The sequence below is a fragment of the Antennarius striatus genome, chromosome 8 (assembly GCF_040054535.1).
Source record: "Antennarius striatus isolate MH-2024 chromosome 8, ASM4005453v1, whole genome shotgun sequence".
Taxonomy (NCBI): Eukaryota; Metazoa; Chordata; class Actinopteri; order Lophiiformes; family Antennariidae; genus Antennarius; species Antennarius striatus.
In genome coordinates, this window is record NC_090783.1 from 20574597 (window position 1) to 20596791 (window position 22195).

Below are 22195 nucleotides of genomic sequence, written 5' to 3' on the forward strand. Positions count from 1 at the left end.
ATTAAAGTGTGGACGTCAATGCACAGGGGTGCTGGTGCTGGTGCTGCTGCTGGTGGGGTTGGTGATCATGGTGGGACTGCACGCATGTATGGAGTGTATGGAGGTATGTATGCATGTGTAAGTCATAAGCATGCGTGTAAATCAAAGGTATAACTGGCCCGACACATGAATATGACTGCTGGTCTTCAGTGTAACCTGAGTGACACTGGTCAGCTAGAACTAGTTGACTCCAGAAAGACAAGACCAGCTGGTCTTTGGTGAGTATAGTATACTCCTGACCAGTAGAGGAAATACAATTTCAAAATTCAATTCTTTCTCATAACAACATCACTGAAATGGTCACCTTTCATTGGAAACCTTTGACCTTAACCTTTGAACTTAACACAGACATTCCTATATATCAAATATAAACACACACATACAGTATATGTATATAAAAACACACTCACACACATATATAAATGATTGGGCTACATGAAGTCGGATAAAAAGCATGTACATGTAAGTGTAATCAATGTTGTTCTAACCATGGTAAGGAAACTGCACGCCATCGTTTTCATGTTTAATCTTCCTCTCCTGCACACTCGCCAAATGGTGTTGCACTGAAAGTGGAGAAGGGTATTGTTAACAATGAGACAGAGGAAGTGTGTGTGTGTGTGTGTGTGTGTGTGTGTGTGTGTGAGAGAGAGAGAGAGAGAGAGAGAGAGAGAGAGAGAGAGAGAGAGAGAGAGAGAGAGAGAGAGAGAGAGAGAGAGAGAGAGAGAGAGAGAAGGAGTGAGTGAAGAGTGAGCATTTTGTACGATGTGACTGATAATTGACACAACAAGGTAAACTGTATGAGTGATTATAGATTCAATGTGAGAAAATATCAAATCTTTACATTTGGATCTTGACTAAAGTAAACAAGAGAAGGGGGTTTTCTTGGTGCTATTGGGTTGCTGGACGGATGAGGTAAGATTACTGTAAAAGTAGAATAAAGAGGGCAATGCCCCAGGCTGAATCAGAGAGTGTAGCAGTTACTGGTTAACAATATAAACAAAGACATAAAGCCTTAACACAGGCCGCTGTCAGCTCTGACTTCAACCTAGATGTATCTTGGTGTTTATAATCTAGGTGTCTGGAGGTGATTAGTTGATAGAATTTTTGCGTAGTTTATCCATGATGACATGACCACACATTTATTTGGTTTGTCGTGATGGAACTGATAACCAATGACAAATATATGTTTTTAAACATATTTAACCAAACAGTTAAGGAAGTGGGTACTCCAACGTGGAACTTCGCTTTGCCACGTCATGAAGTTGAAGGCTGGACAGTTTTAACGATAAATCTACTTATCCATGACTAGATACAAATCTGGCTTCTCATGATCAATGCCTGTCTCTGCATTATAGCAGATAGCATGTGAACATAATTCTACATTTCAAGGCTTTACAATATATGCTTAAGTATATGGCAGGGTAAACCCGTATCAATATTAGATGTCTTTGTGTTTGCTTTTCTACAAATGAAGTCTTTCTTTATTTTGAGGATGCAGCCTCAGCTGTTGGGCTTTCCATGAAGTGTAGAATACCCAGCTTGTGGTACAACACGAATAGGGAGGTGGTGGGTGAAGGACTGGGAGATGTTAAGGGACATGTACACTGTACATCACCAGAGGGAAGTTGGGTGACTGGGTATGTGAGTGCAGAGAGGTCAGGTGACTTTGGGGACTGGGATGGGGATCAGGTAGAAGTGTGAGTTTCCTGATGCTTGCTCACTGGGTGTCATGTGTGGAGTTGTTACAGCAGGGTACCTGCATCCATGTCGTTGGGCCACGCACTGGATTGGGAAGAGCTGGCAGCAGGTGAGCGTCCAGGGTAAAAAACATCATCTGTGGGGCTCTCCATCTCACTGTCGTCTAAAGACTTCCTCTTGGTGGAGCTGAAGACAAAAGGATGATTGGAGGATAGGAGGGAGAAGCAGAAGGGGGATGGGGTTAAGCTTAAAAAAAACCAATAAATATAAATTTGCAGAAATGTATAGGTCAAGGTAAACATGTACCTTTCAGAAGTTAAAAGTAATTAGATAAAGAATCATATTTAAAGAGGAACCAAGCATTATCACTGATGCTGCCTAATAGCAAATATCTGTTCTTGCCCTTTCCCTGTTACAGATAATAAATAATAAAAATGTTTTCCTAGAGCTGTGTTGCGCTTCTCCCATCTCACTGATTTGATGTATATGTAAATTAGTCAAATAAAATGCAAATTTTGTAAAGTCTTTGAGCAGAACAGACAGAGCACAAGAAAAGTTCAAATGAACGAAAACAGAAGAAACAGAAAGAAAAAGGTGGCTACACAGAATAAATGTTCTCTTTTTGAAGGCCTGTGTGTGTGTTTCATCTGTTTCATGTGACGCTGTAAGTGTTTATAACTACCTCCGTGGAAGATTTGCGTACAACTCCACCTCTGACCTGAAGTGACAGGAGATGATAGAGGTGAGAAGAGAGGAAGAGTCAGGTTAAGAAAAGGTACAAAGCAGGAAAAAAACAAAAAGACAATTTCAGAAAAACGAGACCACCTGACAGAGAGAGACAAACACACACATGAAGAGGATCGGGATAGATTCTTCTACTAGGCATGCACTATAAATAAATACCGTTAAATACCATACTTTACTTGCCAGGAAAGAGATACACCAATTGGCAGATGATACAGTGACTTCACATGGCCCTGCAGCCTACACTCACAGCCAATCACATACCAAGGTAACACTATCACCGCCACGTGGCAGGTTCCCCCATGATGGATTCTGATCATGCTTTGGTTTGTATAATGGTCACAGAGGTATCCTCCGAAACATATACGTGTATATAACCGTAAAATAGTGTTATATGGAACCACAGATGGGATGGCATACCTGGTGGAAGGAGGGGAGGTGAGGGAGCGTCGCCCCAGAGCCACCTGGTTGATGTTGTAGTAGCTGGGGCTGCTGTCAAGGTCAGCAAGTGAGAAGTTTGGACCTGATGCCGTGGCTACAGGAGCTAGCAGGGAACAAAGACAGAAGGACATGCGTAAGAGTCAGCTCAACGGAGGAAAATAATCATTCTTCAAGGTGTTTTGTGTAATGCATTGTCGTGTTGTTTACTACTCACTCTGTGACACTCTGACCAACTCGGCAACATTCCACACTCCTGAGGTGACAAAGCAGTCCTGGAAACTCAGGTGCCCTATGCAGGAAAGGAAGATTAACTTATGTGCAAACACAAGCTTCAGAGGAACGAAACAAATGAAAAAGAAATGAATGCCTACCATTGGGTGGTGGTTTGATGTCTGTGTCTCCCTGTTGGCTAGAGCTGTCTGATTGTCCAGATTCTACACAAATCACAGACAGGGAGGGGAGAAACAGAAAGAGACGTATGGTTATGGTCTGGTATGTTCACTAAAACACTGGTGAGTGCACAGTCTCTGTGAATCATAGCTGCCAAGACCACGATATTTACGGTATGACGGAGGATAACTTTCTGTCTGTTCAGGGGTATGGTACACATCTTGAGAGTGTATGCGTTCACAAATTTGCACATTTTTGTGTGACAGTATATTTTTTCTAAGAATGTTCTCTCTCATCTTACTCTGTCCCTCCTGACTTAAGGTGCAATGATTTACCGCGTGCTGCTATGCCATCCATTTAGTATCAAACCGCATAATCATATCACTCACTCTAATCCTATTTAATATGTTCTTGCTGGTACGGATTTAGTCTGAGTAAACAGAGCACCTTACACACACACACACACACACACACACACACATACACAAACACACGCTCACAAACATTTGCTCAATCTGTTTCTTTTCTTAATTTTGTTCTTTCATATATGCTGTAATCCTCTAATCCTCACATGAACACTAATGAATGCATGAACACAGCGAGCTCATTAAAAACGCTTGACCACGCCAGTGAAATCGACCTGAGGGATTCGATAAAGTTGAGGCAAAAACGCTTCCTATTGGGACATCAACTGTCGAAAAGTGCAACACAAACACATCCACACATCTGTTGTGAGTAGTCTATGATGTTGTGAGTAGTCTATGAGTAGTTGAGTAGTCTATGAGTAGTTGAGTAGTCTATGAGTAGTTGAGTAGTCTATGAGTAGTTGAGTAGTCTATGAGTAGTCTTCGCTCGCATGAGTAGACACCAACACGCCAAGGATGGGCAACCAGAAAACCATTACACAGTCCACAGATTTGACAACCAAAAAACGTCGTTCTTCAGACGTTCTGGCATTCTGCTTCAGGCCATGAAACAAAGATGCCACGTGTGTCTATTTATTTATAGATCCAGAGGACAGCCTGGGCAGCTCTGTGTTTCCTTGGTACCATCAACGTGATAAATCTGAAGGTCTGGTGCAGTGTGCCGGGTGCTAATGTTATTGGCTATCCATTTGAGTCTAGCTACACTGTATCTTGTTAGCAAAGCAAGAAAAAAGGAGGTGTTTATCTTCAGGCTGTTGGTGATAAAGGAGCACACACACACTCCTACCAGCAGCACTTGCCTTGGAGCCACGCTAAGCCACAGATTATTTCGCAGAAACAATAACAGACCTGTCTCGCTGCCTACGAAGCACCGCTTATCGACAGAGAGCCAAGAGACAGACCAGAGTGAGAATGAAAGACAGCAAAAAGCACTGAAAAGGGAGACAACTTCTTTTTCCCCCTTTTCTCTCAAGAAGAATCTCTCACTCTTCTCCGTCTCTCACCGGCTGAGTGTAATCCTGGCAGCCATCTTAGAGCTTGGCAGCCATCTTAACATTGGCGGTAGCACAACATTCCAGCTAATTGACGGCACGCACTCCAAACATACAAGGCTTCACCCCCGCTGCACACGCAGCAAGACGCTTTCAAACACACACACACACTCCTATGTGGAAAAACATTGAGGTACACACTGAAAGTAAACATATATGATGGCCAATGAAAGCTGTTGGAAAAAAAAAAAAAAGCTAACTTCACTGGACTTTATACCATTGTGTAGTATTTCACCACAGGGCTCGACAATATTGTAAACACTATTTCTCACACCATACATGCACAAGTTGGATATGTCGCCACCTCAATGTACATACAGTATGCTTGAGAGATGTGTGATATGCGGCTCCTATTCAAGGCTGCACGCTGCTGAAAGAAACCTTCGCAAGACGATGAGAGAATGGAAATAGAAAAAGATGGAAGTTAAAGTAGGCAGAGAAATAAAGGCACGGTCTTTTACATTTTTATAAACTAAAATAACAAGTTCAAGTCGTCTTATATGGCTTTACATCCAATATTACATCTAATCCTTTGGAGGAAAAAAGTCGTAGACATTTAATAGCTGTTCTTCCAAATTGTGGAGCTTCTTTGTGTTTGGATATGTTCTTTATGTACTACATATTTCATGGGTAGAATGTTTATCCATTAATGTTGTTTTGAACTGATTAATAATATGTTCATAATGAATTTATTCTAATCTTTTGTTGTGGTCTGTTCTGTTTCGTACACAGGAATTTGTTAGTTGATCAACGTGGGTGGAGGTTAGTGCTTTCTGTGTGTTTTCTACTTTTTCATCATTGACATATCACATTTTGGGAAAAAACCATGTGGGAAACTCTGTCCTCACTGTTTCTTACATTTTCTATTATCTGCTTGTCATGGCTCCAACATGTTATGGTGTTTACAAAGTGTGATAAACCAAGTGTGAAAACTGAGCCGAATGGTAGAAAAGACTGTCAGGCAGATGAGAGCGGGGGACAATGACGGCTGTCCGAGCCAAACCACAGCAGCTCATCAGACACACAGAAGGATGCACGTTGGCGCACAGTAGAAAGCATGACTGTTTCTCTTTCTTATTTCTTTGTAATGAGAAGAGGAGATGTTTGTGCTTTCTATAGAGACAGTCGGTACAAAGATGACCTAGCTTGGATCCGGATCTGTTCTGGCTCTAGTTTTCTGTTACTCAAACAAATCTGTACTTACAGCATAGCACTTCCCATTCATTAGAAATCAGTGCTATTGTTTTCTACAGACCATCATGTAAGTAGGCAGAGAAGTGACAAGTATAGGGGGAGAAGGGGGGTAAGTCAGAAGAGGTCTATTTCCTGGTTATCACAGCTCTGCCAGCTGTAGCCTACAACACTACCAACTACCCCCTTCCCAGCTCCCTAATATACATCTAGCCCCTTATCTTGCCACCACAGCCCCCCAAAGCCCTCCTTTCAGCAATGCCAATGATAGTCCTGCAGCAACCCTGATGCCCCTCTACCTCTACCACCAAAAAAAAAACCCCAAACCCATCTCTAACGTTGAATCTCTCAGCCTGCAGTGTAGCCTCATCAACAAAAACCCACCCATGCATCCATCCATCCATCCATGATCCATCTATCCATCCATCCATCCATCCGTCCTTCCATCCATCCATCCATCCATCCATCCGTCCTTCCATCCGTCTATCTCACTAGAGCTCAGCTGAAATAAGAACAGATTAAAAATGCATTCCAGCACTAAAAAAAAAAACAAAAAACAAACTTACTACCGTAAAACAGAAAGGAAAATACTCTAAATTACATTTCTTGAAACCTAAATGATAATATGAAACCTAAATTCTGGATGAAATAAAATGAATTTGAAGGTCAGCATTAAAAGAGAGCTACACAATAATTCAGTCATGTTTTATGGACCGACACACACACACACACCAAAAAGAGAGCTGATGCATAACCCCAACAAACCGGTGTCCATACATAAGCATGCCTGTGTTTGTATGTGCACTAGAGAGATTGTTGGTTCACAGAGATTTCCCTCCTTGTTGGAACAAATGTCAACTTTGCTCTCCCCTCTCCTCTCATCTCCTCCCCAAAACACAGGATAACGAAGTACAGCCTCCCAATTGGGTTTCGCTTAAGAGGTTTATCGGTATGTTGCTAAACATTCTGACCTTTTTTAATCCTTAATGCGCTTAAAATGTTCCAAACCCTCCTAATCCCCCCGGCTATTTCTCACAGATGTTCACTCAGCTCTTTTATTGGACGTTATTTTTTTCTTTTTATATTTATATATTTTTCCCCTGCTTTTTTTAAATTTTTATTTAAGTCTGAGTCATATGAAGGTATATTTCTGTTTCAGCGTCAAGAAGTGTTTCTTGAGACAGTTGTATTTTTGTGTGCACGTGTGCAGCAAAGCTTCTGTCCTTGCAATTTGTGTTCATTCTCTTCAGTGCAAAAAGTATGAAAGTGAAAGTTGAAATCTCAAAATCAGGAGACAATGATGCTAATCAAAAATGAGTTAATCCATTCTGAAATTATACACTACATTTTTACAGAAATCACTCTTTGTAGTGTGTACGTAGAAAATGCATGTACAAATCTGTGTATATGTAAACGTTTGTATGTATGTATGGATTTGCTAATGAATGCATGTAAGTATGAATGTATGCACATGTGTCTGTGTGTTTTTGTCCCTGTATCACTGTGCCAGGCAGGCAGGCTGTGTGGCGAGGTGGCAGAGTAGGGCTCCATGTGTGTGTGTGTGTGTGTGTGTGTGTGTCTGTGGAGCAGGTGTGCCTGGCTGCCCTGCACAGCTTGCTGCCCATCTGTGCTCCCGTCTGTGTGCCGCCTGCGCCCACGCTCTGCCAACAGCACCACACCACGGAAAGAAGACCCAGGAGAGAGGGATGCTGAAAGATGAGGCGAGGGATAGGAGCAGAGAGGAGAGAGGATGAAGGATGGAGGAAGGAGCAGAGGGAGGAGGGGGCTTAACGGGAATGGGAGCATGGAGGATAAGACAGAATAGAAGGGTTAAATATAAGATGGAGAAAGAGGGGGCTGTGGTTCCGTACAGTATGTATGAACTGACAAGATATGGCTGGAGTGGGTGATAATGAGTGGGTGAGGTTCTGAGAGGAGGTTTAGGAACTATGTGTCTGGATGGATCCCTTCATTCCTTCTTTATTACCTTCACTTCTTCCTGTTGTTTCCTCATTATAAGGGACCTCTAAAAATGAGTCATATTCATATTGGTTTTGTGAAGCCGTCAGGGTATTCCCACGCTGCTACAATACAAACTGGGCTAATTGTTCGGATGTAGACCCAGACGTAGAATCCCCAAAAGGGCAGATTATGTTAAATGAATCTACCCAACAGTCCATAAAAATCAATTTTGTTAAAGTCCGAGAGTAGGAACATGAATACCCAAGGTATACCAATTACACCATCTTTCATTACAGGGTGAGATGAACATAAATAAATTCGATCAGATTTATTTTCTTTTAGACATATTAGGGTGGGCTTATTTAAAGTATTCTGAGGGGGTTTAAAATGACGTTCCCTGAAGTACAGAGTCTATCGTGCTGAATAACGAATGGAAGCACAAGCTTATAGAAATCTGTTGGTGTATGTTAGATTTTTAGTTGTTTTATTTTTCATTTTATTTTTAATTCAAGTGTCTATCTGTTTAAACTTGTAGTTAAGGTTTGTTACACACAACTCCTACCACTAGATCAGTTTCATTTAATTTTTTTTATTTATTTCAAAAAAGTGTCCTAAAAAGCCATCCCAACATATTTTTCCTCCTCTAACATTTTACTTAATTGTGCTTTGAGTCCCAGATATAATATGCAAAAACATGGGATTGCTTGTTTCCTCAATTAGACCATGTGAAAAAAATCTTTGGGTTAAGATTGTAAGTCATTAAAAGCATTAAATGCATTCTACATCCCACATTTACAAAGAAAAATAACAAGAAGAAAACACTATTGGTGGTACAATGTTACTGCAAAATGAATTACTAATGTGTTGAAATGTTATTCTACTGCAGTTTGATTTGGATTATTTGGATGCAACTCAAGACCTAACTCATTAGATGTTGTGAAGGTTGAGAATTAATGTCAGTCAGACTTAATTTAAAACCATTGGTTGAGGTAAGTCTATCCATGTTTTACCCTTTGCATACAAAGGGTAAAACATTTACATTGGAAAAAAAGACTTTCTCATGTAATGGATTGTCGAACCTCATGAACAGTTTTTATTTAATACCTAAATTAAGAGAGAAAATAAGAGTAGTTAATGGAATGAAAAACAAATATAAATAAAACATGAATAAAATAAATGAATAAAAAAATGTTTTAAAAAAAAAAAGGTGCCTTCACATTAGGCAAACAGCACAAAGGCCAGGATTCCATATGCATTGCGTTTCAGATGTGATCAACTGCCTTAGCGAAGTTTCTTCCTTTTTTTGAATGAGGTGTTTAATGAATGTGTAAAAGAAGTCACAATGGAAGTCACATGGCTGCAATTTAAAACCACACTGGAGCACAGCAAATTTAGTGGGTTGTGTCTCAGCTAACATTACACTCTTATTACGACCGAGTTTTATAAACATCTGACAAACAGACGAACCAAACTGAAAAGAAAAACTCCTTTTGTGAAGGGAAAAACATTTTGAAATCATGTGTGTCTAACTTGCTTCATTAGCAGAAGCGCGAGTGTACTGTGTGTGTGTGTGCGTGTGTGTGTGTGTGTGTGTGTGTGTTTGTGTTGGGGCCCCCAGCATTGAGTGTGAACAGAGTGTGAACATCCTCCTGCTGAGCTGATACTGATATAACTGTACTGTAAGTGGTGTTGACACCAGCATTATTACCCTGTCAACCTCCATTTCTACTCAGCCTGAAGGAGTCAACTGGGGCGGTGGTCCGATCATGGTCAGAACCAGTGTCTCTGCGTAACCCTGCTTCAGCACAAATAAATAAAGCTACACAAAGGCAGGAAAGGGAAAGAGAAGGGGAACATTGGGTAGGGAGAAGGAAAGAGGAAAGGGGAGGCATACTTACTCTCACCACTACCTACGGGGCTCTCACATAATAGAAACATCAGACACACACACACATACACACACACACACACACACACTGGAAATCTTTCTGCAGTAGGGGGTTACCACCACCAGGTGGCCTGTCCTGGCACAGAGAGAACACTGCGTGAGCAAATAAAGCATCAAGGCCTTTGGCCATGAGTCTCAGCTAGCTCAGACTTCACTCTCTAGATTTTAGAGAGAAGCAGGCCAAGAATGGAGGAAGGCAGAGAGAGAGATGTGATGTGAATAAAATCAGATGAAATATGGAACAGGGGATATCACTGAATTGCAAGGAAAAGCTTATCTCTCCTGCAGTTTCCCCTTAGACAGCAAGATCCAACTCGTGCACATCATGTTCACACTGAACGATCTGGATCGAAACGCCTGACACCGGAAAAAAAACAAACATCAAGAGTGCTGTCACATAAACAGACAGTTGGAGATGGGCAAACCTGCCACAGAGCACCAGTATAGAGAGCTTTCCAAGAAAAACGGAACATTAGCAGATATTTAAAAAAAATGACAGCACTGTGACACAGCTGTGAAACAAAAAAGACACTGCAAAGCAATGCTTAACTTTTGGGATAAGCTCTGCAGCATCAACAATCATTTGTCATGGGTGATTGCTTAACCAACAGAAATACAGTAGTTGTTGTAAAGTTGAAGAGAAAGTATAGTGAAGAGATGAATATAGAGCTGTGGGGCGAGGAGAGGCCTGTGTGGAGACTTGGATTTCTCCTCCCTCAGTCCTTCTTCCTGCTGGCCCAGATACACACTGTGGGTCTTTGTGCTGCAGCTGTCACACACACTTTCTGTCTGGCCAGCAGAGAGGTGCTTTAAGGTAAGTCTCTACATTGGGATGCTCTTTCTTTCCATTTCTTGCTCTCTTCCTATATTACACCACATATTTACTCTTCATTCATCCACCTGGTTGAAACACATCATTGATTTCAATTTTTTTTTACAACATACACCACCAGCTTTATGTCCCGTCATCCCCAATGAGCCTATTTGTTTTTAAATGTTATTACTTTTTTACATGTCTATTACACTAGGACTCTTTTCCACACAATTATCTCCAAAGTTCTTTACATTTCTTTTCAAGATACATAAAAAGAAAGCCAATTACACTAGTAGAAAGCTGGAGCACTTGCACAGCCAAGGACATGTCGATAAGAGTGAGAAAACATCCTAAACGCAGACGCACGCACACACGCACGCACGCACGCACACACACACACACACACACACACACACACACACACACACACACACACACACACACAAAATGATATTGAGCAAAGTTGCCAACTCCTCCAAAACACTGCAGAGATAACAATGATAAACATTCTTTCTGCAGCCAAGTCTTTTTCTCCAGAGGAACACTTCAATGAAAATTCTGAGCAAATGTGCCACATTATGAACATAACAATACGTCAAACAGTCAGTTGGGGGATTTGCTGCACAGGAAAGCTAGAGACCCAATTACAGAGGTTCTCTTACATTCTTTGCTCATAAGATATGCAAGGTTGAAAGAAAGGAGAGAAATCATCCCATTTGTATGCATATGAAAATAATTATTGTTCTGATGGGAATGCATACAAGACTGTATCGAAATTACTTTCAGTTGAAAATTGTTCTTATATATTGAAAATATAAAACATATCTCATTGCAACACTGGAATTTCAATTAGGTACAGAAGCAGTTATATACAGTAAACATTATACACTCCTGTTCCATGCTGGGTTTCACATACAAAAATGGGCTGGACACTTACACAATATGTGTCTCACTGTGAAGTATGAATAATCCAATTGAATCAGTTCTGTCAATCTGTGCCAAGAGGACTGAGGAAGGGTAGTAGAAAAAAAAGAAGGACAGGGGAAATGGATGGAGGGATCAAAACGAAAGGAAGAGCAGGGATGCTATTAAGAAAGAAAGAAGGAGCTGTTGGCAAGTAAATGAGTAGAGTGATATAAAGGGTTATTATACTGTATATATTTACAGAAGAAAACTCCAGCAGCGCAAACTTCATCAAAGAGATCACACTGTCACGTTGACAACATACAAACACATACCCAGAGATGAGTGGAAGGACATGGAGCGAATGCTGCCAAGCAGTGGTCACCTTTGACCCTTTGGAACTGTAGCTGGAGATGATGCCAGCCAGACAGCTCAACACAGGAAGAACAGCAAACAGAGAGAGAGAGAGAGAGAGAGAGAGAGAGAGAGAGAGAGAGAGAGAGAAAGAGAGAGAGAGAGACTCTCTCTCTCTCTCTCTCTCTCTCTCTCTCTCTCTTTCTCTCTCTTTGTGGGCATGCATGCATGCACACAGGGGTGTGGATACTTACTGGCCAATCACAGAACCGAATTCAGAGTATATGAACCAATGAAAGTTCAATAAAGTTGACAGAGATTGATAGCCATTCATTTGTGACATGGCATCAATGCCTTTATGTCTGCAGTGAATTGTGTCTGTTTGTCTTTGACTGCTGTTACAACCATGTATTAAGTATTAAAGCATGTTGAGGGCAGTGGAAGAATGTAAAAAGGTAGATGGAAGGAGTAGAATTGGTGAAAGGGGTAAACTGAACTTGTCCTTGAGTGCCTGGCCTCAAAAGCAGGTCTGGATCTTAATGTACACGTTTCAGCACTCAAAAACACAAGATATTACTACAACACAGCATATTTTGCTTGGTACCATAGACACAATTTTCTCATAAGCACATCCACACTTACACTCTTGAACACTCATTGTCGATTGTGTGACCTGGTAAAGCATACAGAGTGGTAAGGGGCATGGGTGAGGTCATGTGAAGGGAGCCAGGAACATTGTCCTGCTGATGTCAAACCAGCAGTTTGCATTATCAGTGTGTCCCTAAAAGGAAATGCGTGATGTTGGTGTCTTTGTGTGTGATCTCTGAAAGCAACTAACTGAAGCATCACATGAGCAAAAGAAATATTTATCGTGGAACAGTCTGCTAATTGAATTTCTTGCAAACAGGCAAGGCAACCGAAAAAATATGTTTAAAAAAAGGTTGAAGGGATTATTTCAATAAAAGAAACACTGTGTGTGTTTTAAACATGCATACAAAAATAAAAAAAAGATACAAAAATTCACATTGTAACTTGGGTTATTACTGTGTGTTTTGAGAGTCATACAGTAATCCCTTGCTTGCTCGCGTTTCACGACGCACGGCTTCACCTAATCGTGGATTTTTAGTAGGCAGTGACATGATACCGTACGCGCAAACTATTGACAGCATCTGGAAGTGCGATGCATTCCGAGACTCGTGGAACGCAGTGCACTTCCGTGAAACAAAAAAGTACTTTAAACAGTTTACAACAGTGTGGGAAAAGGTAATACAGATGTAAGGTGGTTTTATATCAATATGGAGAGGGTTCATGAATGTTTTCATTTCCGCAAATAATAAAAAAATAATAAAGGAAATATAATTATTACAACAGAGATGACAGGGTGTTCTTCCTTCTAATCCAATTGTACATCCATCCATCTTCAACTGCTTATCCAGAGCTGGGTCACAGTAGCAACAATCTAAGCAAGAACGCCTATACCTCCCTCTCGACATACACCTCACCTAGCTCTCCCAGGGGGATCCCGAGGTGTTCCCAGGCCAGCTGAGAGCCATAGTCTCTTCAGTGTGTCCTAGGTCTTCCCCGAGGCCTGCTCTCAGTAGGACATGCCCAGAACACTTCCCCAGGGAGGTGTCCAGGAGGCATCCAAAAGATATACCCGAGCCACTGCAGCTGGCTTCACTTGATATACAGTAAAGGATCATCGGCTCTACTCTGAGCTCCTCGCTGGTGACTGAGCTCCTCACAGTATCTCTAGGGGTGCGCCCAGTCACTCATATCATGGGAAACTCATATCGACCACTTGTATCCGGGATCTTATCCTTTCGGTCATGACCCAAAGCTCACGTTCCGTCCTTCCCTCACTTGTGAACAAGACCTCAAGATGCTTGAACTCCTCCACTTGGGACAAAGACTGCCCACCGACCTGGAGAGGGCAGACAACCTTTTTCCTTTTGAGTAACCGTGACCTCGGATTTGGAGGAGCTAAGCCTCATCCAACTTGCATCACACTCAGCTGCAAACTACTCCAGTGCATGCTGAAGGTCCAGGATTGATCAGGATTGAAATCCTTTGGTCCCCAAGCCGAACTCCCTTCGGTCCCTGACTGCACGTAGGAATTCTGCCCATAAAAATTATGAACAGAACCAGTAATAAAGGGCAGTCGGCTTGGCGTTTGGAGGTCTGATGATACGACAACAATGTTGATTACAGACTCTCGACCTAAGGTGTGATGGTGCAATGTGCACTTATGGACATCCCTGTATTCGAGTAACGTGACTGTTATGAAATAAAACTGTGACTACCACAACAATCCAATACCCAATACAGGTCGGGGAGGCCGTTCAACCACCCCTTTCTAGGTCTCACCATCATTGCCCACATGAGCGTTGAAGTTCTCAAGAAGAACAATGGAGTCCATGGTTGAAGCACTATTCCGTACCCCTCCCAAGGAATCCAAGATGGAAAAAATGACAGTTACCCGTTCCTGACCCAAAGGCACAGTCCAACTTATGATGGCTGAGCTGTGGGACTATAAGCAAGCCGACACCAGTCCACCGCCTCTCACCATGGGCAACACAAGAAAAGTCACATCCAGCTCCTCTCAAAGGTTTGGTTTCAGAAGCCCAAGCTGTGGGCAGAGATGAGCCCAACTACATCTAGTCCGTACCTCTCAACCTCCCGCACCTGCTCCATTCCCCCCAATGAGGTGATTGGGTCGTCAAGCCCCACACTGTTGACTGCCACCCAATTCACACTGCACCCGTCCACTACGGATCTCTTGGCCTGGTGGGCAGGCCTCTGACCACCAGGCGCTCGCATATGAGCCCCAACCTTGGGTTTCATTTCAGGGTGGGGCCCGGTTGCACCTTATCTTGATTTATTTCTCTTTACATGGGTGTTTGCACTGCTTTCAGTCATTTTTCTTAATGTGTACCCTGCATGTACTGTAGATGTATGCATACATATACTGTAGATGAATGCATATGTCTACATGCTGGTACAAATGAATAGAAATGACAGATTGTCAAAAATTCTGTTGTACACAAGAAAAATCTGTTGCAAAAAAACAGCAAGCTAATCAGATAAATGGTGACGGCGGAAACTCTTGCAACTACAATAACTCAGAACAGCTGGTAGTTCTACGAAAATTGGCACTGATGCTGACAAGTGGTTTAAAACCAATTAAGACGTAGATGTACAGTAAAGCAGACCACCGTCTGTTTGATGGTATATACACTCATTAGGGAGCTGTTGGGTCAGTGCATGTTCATGTATGTGATGAGAAGAGAGAACGAGACATCGAAAGAGACGCGAGGTGTGCAATCATTAAACTTGTTCACAAACTTTTCATTGTCGCTGAGTACAAAACAGCACAAAGGCAACAAGTGACCCCAAGGTTTCTTCCAGACAACATAGCCCTACAGTCATTGTATTTGCACCACTGACAAAACACAATGAACAGACAAATGTGTAATTAGGTGGATGGCTGTCCTGCCTGTGTATATTTATAATATTTATATAAGAACACATTTCCCCACCACCTCAGAGTGCTTAGCCCATAAGCCAATCCCGCTTATCTCTTGGCCAATTCTAATTTTACATCTAATTCACCTCCTTAACACAATTACTCCACAAATCATCCCTGAGCATGGCCCAGATGAGCTTTGCGTAATATCTTACTCACCACATGGCAACTGGTACATCGTATTTAACTGTGTTGTATGGCTAATCCATATTAATAGCACTTATAATGCAATGTATTAATCTTGCCAAAGTATTCAATAAGGTACAGGTGTCCCACAAACTCAGTTGATATCATTTTGGATTGAAGGAGAAAAGAAAAAAAAAAAACTACAAGGAAATTATTAATATCACTGTTTATTATTCACTTCATAAAATGACCAGAATTCAGGAACAAACATGCAAGCGTCTACATCCAATGCATGTATAACTATAAAATGGGAAACTATATGTGCGTAGTCTGAAACGGAGTTTGTGTATGAACAGACCTGATCCCCCTGTAATCTATCCAGTGATGTAATGCCTGGTGCAGCCACCATAATATGTTACATAACCTTATAACAAGCTTACAAACCCAAGGGTTCGCTGGGTTCATTGTGAGTATGAATGGCTGGCTTGTCAGCACCAGATGTTGGTGCTTTTGATTATTGAATTATTTTAGGGTGTTGATCTTTTTAAGATATTTCACTCATTTCCACATCTCTAAAGCTACTGAAGAAACAAAACCTTGTGCTTTTGAAAAGTTTAATTTAATTTAAATATCATTTAAGCAAATTTTGAAAAGGTGTCAAAAGTCATCACGCAACTCCATTCTAAACAAGAGCTATACTTACAAATGTGGCCACATTCTACTTTAAAAAGATGTATAGTCAAATCATTATTAACATACACACTACTGCATACCTCCCTGGCCTCCAACTGTTCTCAGCTCAGAGGGAAAAGCTTTTGATTTGGTTGTGACTGGCAGCTCATGTAAACACTGCATCAGCTAGTGGGCAATAGTGGAGAGTTGAATGTCTGCCAAAAGCTGCAGGGCCAAGTTTGGCCATATAGCACAGCGTGCACGCGTGTCTGTATGTGTGCTGTGAAAAAAGGGTTTGTATGTGCAGGCATGAGTGTGTACATACAGTTTGGGAGCACATGTCTGTGTCTGTGTTTAACCCATTTACGTAACAGATGGGGTCCATGGGTTCAAGCAAATTTAAAGGCTGAGCATGCAAGCACAGGAGAGAGAGAAGTAGAGGAAAGAGCTGTACATGAAGGGGGAAGTGGGGGAGGCAGTCATAAGTTCTGCTAAAAAAAAAAAGTAGGGATGAGAACATATAGGAATATAGATTTTTAGGATAGACACAGGAAATCAGAAAGAGACAAAAAGGTAGAAAAAGAGATAAAACATTTTTTTTCCAAGCACAGAAGAGCACGCACAAAGACAAAGGCACCTGACAAAGGGATTTCTGATGGAGGAAGTCCGACAAAGCAGAGGATGAACAGACTTTTGAAGGCAGACGTTTTACTACTTGGACAACACTGCTAAGAGATTCGGACACTAATATGTCGCCCTTGAAAGAGAAGAGGGGAGAGTCAGACAGAGAAGAGACTGTAAGGAGGTGTCATGAGAATAAGAGACGTGGAGGAAAAACTGGGATCCGGGGACAGAAAAAAAAGACGAGAATCAAAAAGCATTAGAGAGAGAGAGACAGAGAGAGAGAGACCATAAGAGAAAGACAAGATAAAGGGTGGATGAGAGATATGAAAGGCAGAAAGAAAAGACAGAAGCATGAAGGCTTGTTTCTGGTGGGACTCCAAGAGCCAGCATCTGTTTGGCTGGGGCTCAGAAAAGTCTAGTGTTTCACCCTGCAGCGCCCAGGGGAATGCTATTCCAGGCTACATGGGCTTCTATGAAAAACAGCTTTATGTGGAAAAGGAGAAATGGGGGAACCGGAGAAAGAGAGGCAACAAGGGAAGGAAGGAGGGCTAGAGACACAAGGAGGGAGGGAATGAAGAGGAAAAAGAGGAATAAGAAGACAAAGTGGGGAAAGGGGGTTGCCTGGGTAAAAGGACGAAAATGAATGACAAAATGTAACACTCTTAAAGATATTTAATACATGACAAAAAGTGGGAATTAGATTAATGATAAGAAAGAAGCAGAGAAGAAAGTACAGTATATTTTTATGCCTCACAGTATTGATTCAAGGCAACCCCCAACAGCAGTCCCTTCTTATTCAAAACTAAATATAAAACAAACAAATAGGGATGGGAGTAAATTAAGCAAACACACACACACACACACACACACACACACACACACACACACACATACACAGGATTTGTGTCCCTCCTTGGCATCTGGGCTAGGCCAGCTGTGTTGTGGCTCGCAGCCCCGGGCCTCCTCACCTGTCAGTCAGACAACTGAAACCACCCCCCATGGGACAACAAACAGTTGGTAGAGCTGCTGCTGTCCACTTCCCAAACCAGCACCTGCGTGTGTGTGTTTGTGTGTGTGTGTGTGTTTGTGTGTGTGTGTGTTTGTGTGTGTGTACGTGTGTGTGTGTGTGTATGTGTGCGTGTGTGTGTGTGTGTGTGCGTGTGTAGATGTGCATGCATGCAAACTGATAACATGGTACCCTGAATGTGTATTGCTGCATGGACAGGTACAAAAAACATATTATAATACAAATACATAATTCAGTACTGGCTTCAAAAGCCAAACTACTCCTCTACTCAAGAGTAAAACAAGATGAGATGTATGTGTGTGTGTGTGTGTGTGTGTGTGTGTGTGTGTGTGTGTGTGTGTGTGTGTGTGTGTGTGTGTGTGTGTGTGTGTGTGTGTGTGTGTGTGTGTTCAAAAACGAGTAAAGGGGTTACAGTATTAAAGCGGTTTCTGGGCTTTAATCAAAAGCAGAAACACTTTTGCCTGGAAAAACAACGAAGGAAGGCAAAGTTTACATGAGCTAACGGACGGAGGGTGGGAGGGAGGAGAGGAAGGAAAGATGGATTGACGAGTGATGGAAGTTGGAAGGGAAAAAAATAAACATACAGGGGAGTTAAAGCATGGAGACAGATGGAGGGAAAGAGAGAGTGATGGAGCGTCTGTGTGACGGAACAAAATAATGAAAATGTGCTTTTCATTTCTTCAAAACTCCCCCCAAACCCTCTCTCACTTTTGTAATGCTATCTTTCTGTCTCTTCTTCCATTATGTTTCTGAGATTGTTTTTTAACAGTGGAAGGATTCCCCTCAGTCTCTCTCCCAGCCTTTATGCAACACCCTCTAGATCTCTCCAGAAAACAGATAAGCCTCTGCTATCAGCTCTGGGGGGGATTTCAGTCGTTTTAAGGTATTTTTTGCTTGTCCAGCTCGGATTGGCGTTAACAAAAGCTCCCAAAAACCACCAAACTACATAACGCTGCACAGGGCTGGCTGAGGACAGGCTGGGGGTAGGGGAGGTGGTTACCTACTTGGTTACTTAGTTAACATGCTATGCCTTCCTTTGTACAGTATTTACAAAAACAAGAAAAGAAAAAATACAGGGTCCATATCAATCTATAGTCATAGTCCACTGTTTTTGGATGACAATTGTGACCAATGGTACAAGTCTAGTGCAATCAATTCATTGTTAGAGCTTTACATGACATTTCAAGACCGCTCTTATGTAGTAAATGTACTACCCATTTTTACTCTTCGAGGCTATTTCCTTAAACAAACACATAAAATCATCCAACCTGTCTCAATGAATTAGGAAAACCAAACACAAGCACAGATTCAGCATTCTGCATCACCTCAAAGGCTCTGTTTCCTCACGCTATCTCTAACAAGCACATCATTACTCTTCTCCATTCAGCTCTTTATGTTTTTGAAGTGTCTTCCTCAGAAGAGGTTTTTCTCTTGAAAATGGCAAATATCCCAGCTAAGAGACAGGTTTGAGCTTACAAGTGCATTAGTGTTATCTTTGGCTATGCAGCTCCCTATGCGATTTATGGCCTAGGGCCTTTGCAATGAGCAAAGTGGAGACGACGGCAGAAGACGATAAAGAGACGTAAGATGAGGTTTTTTTGTTTTTAACCATTATCAAAGTTTGTCCTGACAGTAATTTCTTCTCATACCAGTTCAGGGTGGAACTTGTACCAGGATATAGGCTACACCTCCTACTGGATCAAGATGATTTCCCTTGCAAGACTAAGATAACCTTATTAGGAGATCCATGCTACACAAACGATCAAATAGTGTGTTTTGGTCAATTAGACAGCTATCTCAAAAAATAATTTTGTATCAAGCAGCGTATCTCAAGGTACTACTGTAGATGGTAACAGCTATCAGCATGGAAGATATGGAGCCTGGGCCAAAAGTATTTTTAAATAATATCGTGTTTTCTTTAATTATTTTTGTGCATTGTGATGACTATAGATTTGCTGTATCTTTTAGCCAGATTTAAGCCAAAACCACCTTCACAAGTCCAAATTGATTTGCTTTAAAACTGAAAAGCGTTTTACTTGGACATGGGATAAAAACTACTGGCTTGAGAGAGTTACAAAGTGGTAGATCATGATCGTCATGTGTGTTTTATAACGTTAAAGATTTACAACATCTACTGTTGTCTGCGTATGCAACATGTCATTGTTCACCACCATACTCTGTTTTCCATTATAATTAGAACATTTAAAAGACAACAGCCTCTAGTTCTTCTCCAACGCAGACGTGATGAAAGAGAACTGGTGAAGTGAAACTGAAAACAAATGTCTACTGACATGTTTGTGGGAGAGTCATCCTTGCATGAAGGAATGAATGTTCTGATAATCTCATGGCGTTCTTTCACTGGTACCTCTTCCATTTTTCCACATTCAATGCCTCATTAAAGCCGTAACTGTACTACATGTCTGACACATACTTAAATACTTTTTGCATTTAAGGTCTTGCCTTAGTGTGAGGTCATGTGTCAGACATTTTTTTTAGCATGTTTTTAAGATCAATGTCCTGACCAAGCCATTACGCGAAACTTTTACTGCGTTGACGTGGCATTTGTTGGCAACGCAGAAATGGGCAAACTTAATTGTTCCAACCTGGAACCTATTATTTAATGGGTGTGTTACTATAAGGCGCAAGTATTTTACACAGCACTACATACGCACTTGATTGCACTTGAGTTCAATGTAAAAAAAACCACATGACGCAAGTGTGGAAAAATGCAGAGAAAGAATATGCATTAGAGTAAGTAATGTTGCACACACTAACTCAATCAGAGAGCCATATGGGCTGCAGCATAAATGAGTTGGCTTTTTTAATGAGCACTGCTGAACGAATGTCTACCGCTACACTGAAGTCATCTGCACTCATCACACACACTATCTCTCTTTTTCTCTCTCTGTTCTGTGATAAGCCATATGATTTCACTTATCCACAGCCTTGGTCTGAGTGCCTCCAGACTGGGGATAGTGACAAACTAATAATCCCCCTTTCCTGCAATTACACCCCCCACCCCCTCACTCTCTCTCTCTCTCTCTCTCTCTCTCCCTCTCTGTTTTTCAATTCTCCTTTCCCTTTCTCAATCACCGCTCAGCTCCTTCCGCCTCACTTCCTCTATATTTTTATGAAAGAAAACATTTACGATTGCACATACTCATTAAGCAGGATACTTTCGTCCTTGTATGCATAAAATCAGTTGATTTTTTCTTTTTTTTTTGCATACATTGTGCATACATACACGATCTTCCAACATTTTCAAGAGAACGAGAATATGTTTGTCGCATAACAGTGTACAATCCACATACTGCTGAGCAATCCTCTGGATGATTCAGGAATGGACTCTGCTCACCATAACAAGAAATGCTTGCAAGTAAGCTTGATATATACTGGTTATGATTGACTGGTTACAACTGGTTCCACTATCACAATGAAGTGGGGTAGGGTGCTGTATGATGTCAACATCATGGTGACTGCATGTGACTGACAGTCAGTGGGTGATGTGAGATTTGTGATACTTTCATTGACTGAATCTCTCATGAGGGACAGAAAGACGGGGCATGGTCTATGTGTAACAAAATGTTTGTGACCAGCTATGTTAGAGTTCACTCTGACATACTGTTTTGTACATTTTATGTGTCCTGGAAATCACTTCCTGACAGACTCTTATCAATGTGGATGAGCACTAAGCCAACCACGAATCACGCAGCTCAGCCTAAGGCATAAGGCCCACTGAGGCCTTATTAACGTGCTCGGGACAGGCTAACAGCTACAGATCCTCTTGCTTTGGCTCCTGATTATTTGGCTCACTAAGAAGGTAATGGCAAATCAGGGTTATGAGGCTTTAAAGAAGATCACTGACTGAACTGGTAGGGATAGAGGGAGAATGATAACAGTACTGTTGGTAGGAATGTTTCAGTAAGGCTGATTACAACTGAGATAAAAACATCACCGAGATAAGTTCACTGGACTGCGATTCTTGCCGTAAATGTGACAAAAATTGTCAACTTTTGAAGAATAAAATAAATAAATACATAAAATTCATTATATTTAATGAAAATATATTTAAGGTTATAAATCCTAGAATCTTTCCTTTAAGGCAAATATCATTCATAAAATGACCCAAAAAATAAACTACAAATAAGCTTGTTGTGTTTGTACAACCCAAGTGTCACATAAATAACCCATTTGTTATGCCCTCCTAACTTGGTTGCATGGGATAAAAATGCCCAATTCTGCATCTATGACCTTCAATA

The 22195-nt window shown here is 41.5% G+C and overlaps 1 protein-coding gene across 13 annotated transcripts in view; it reads right to left on the reverse strand.

The window, feature by feature from the left end:
- LOC137600534 (nuclear factor 1 X-type-like) overlaps window positions 1–22195 on the reverse strand; it is a 100506-nt gene that overhangs the window by 19546 nt on the left and 58765 nt on the right. For 10 of the 13 annotated variants that reach the window (XM_068322219.1, XM_068322216.1, XM_068322213.1 and 7 more), the window contains 6 exons: window positions 3294–3356; window positions 3137–3211; window positions 2902–3025; window positions 2420–2455; window positions 1796–1923; window positions 528–602 (listed from right to left, as the gene is read on the reverse strand). In XM_068322219.1, the coding sequence (XP_068178320.1) occupies window positions 528–602; window positions 1796–1923; window positions 2420–2455; window positions 2902–3025; window positions 3137–3211; window positions 3294–3356 (501 nt within the window). The remainder of the gene's footprint in view (window positions 1–527; window positions 603–1795; window positions 1924–2419; window positions 2456–2901; window positions 3026–3136; window positions 3212–3293; window positions 3357–22195) is intronic. The other 3 variants (XM_068322221.1, XM_068322220.1, XM_068322209.1) reach the window with 1 other exon arrangement.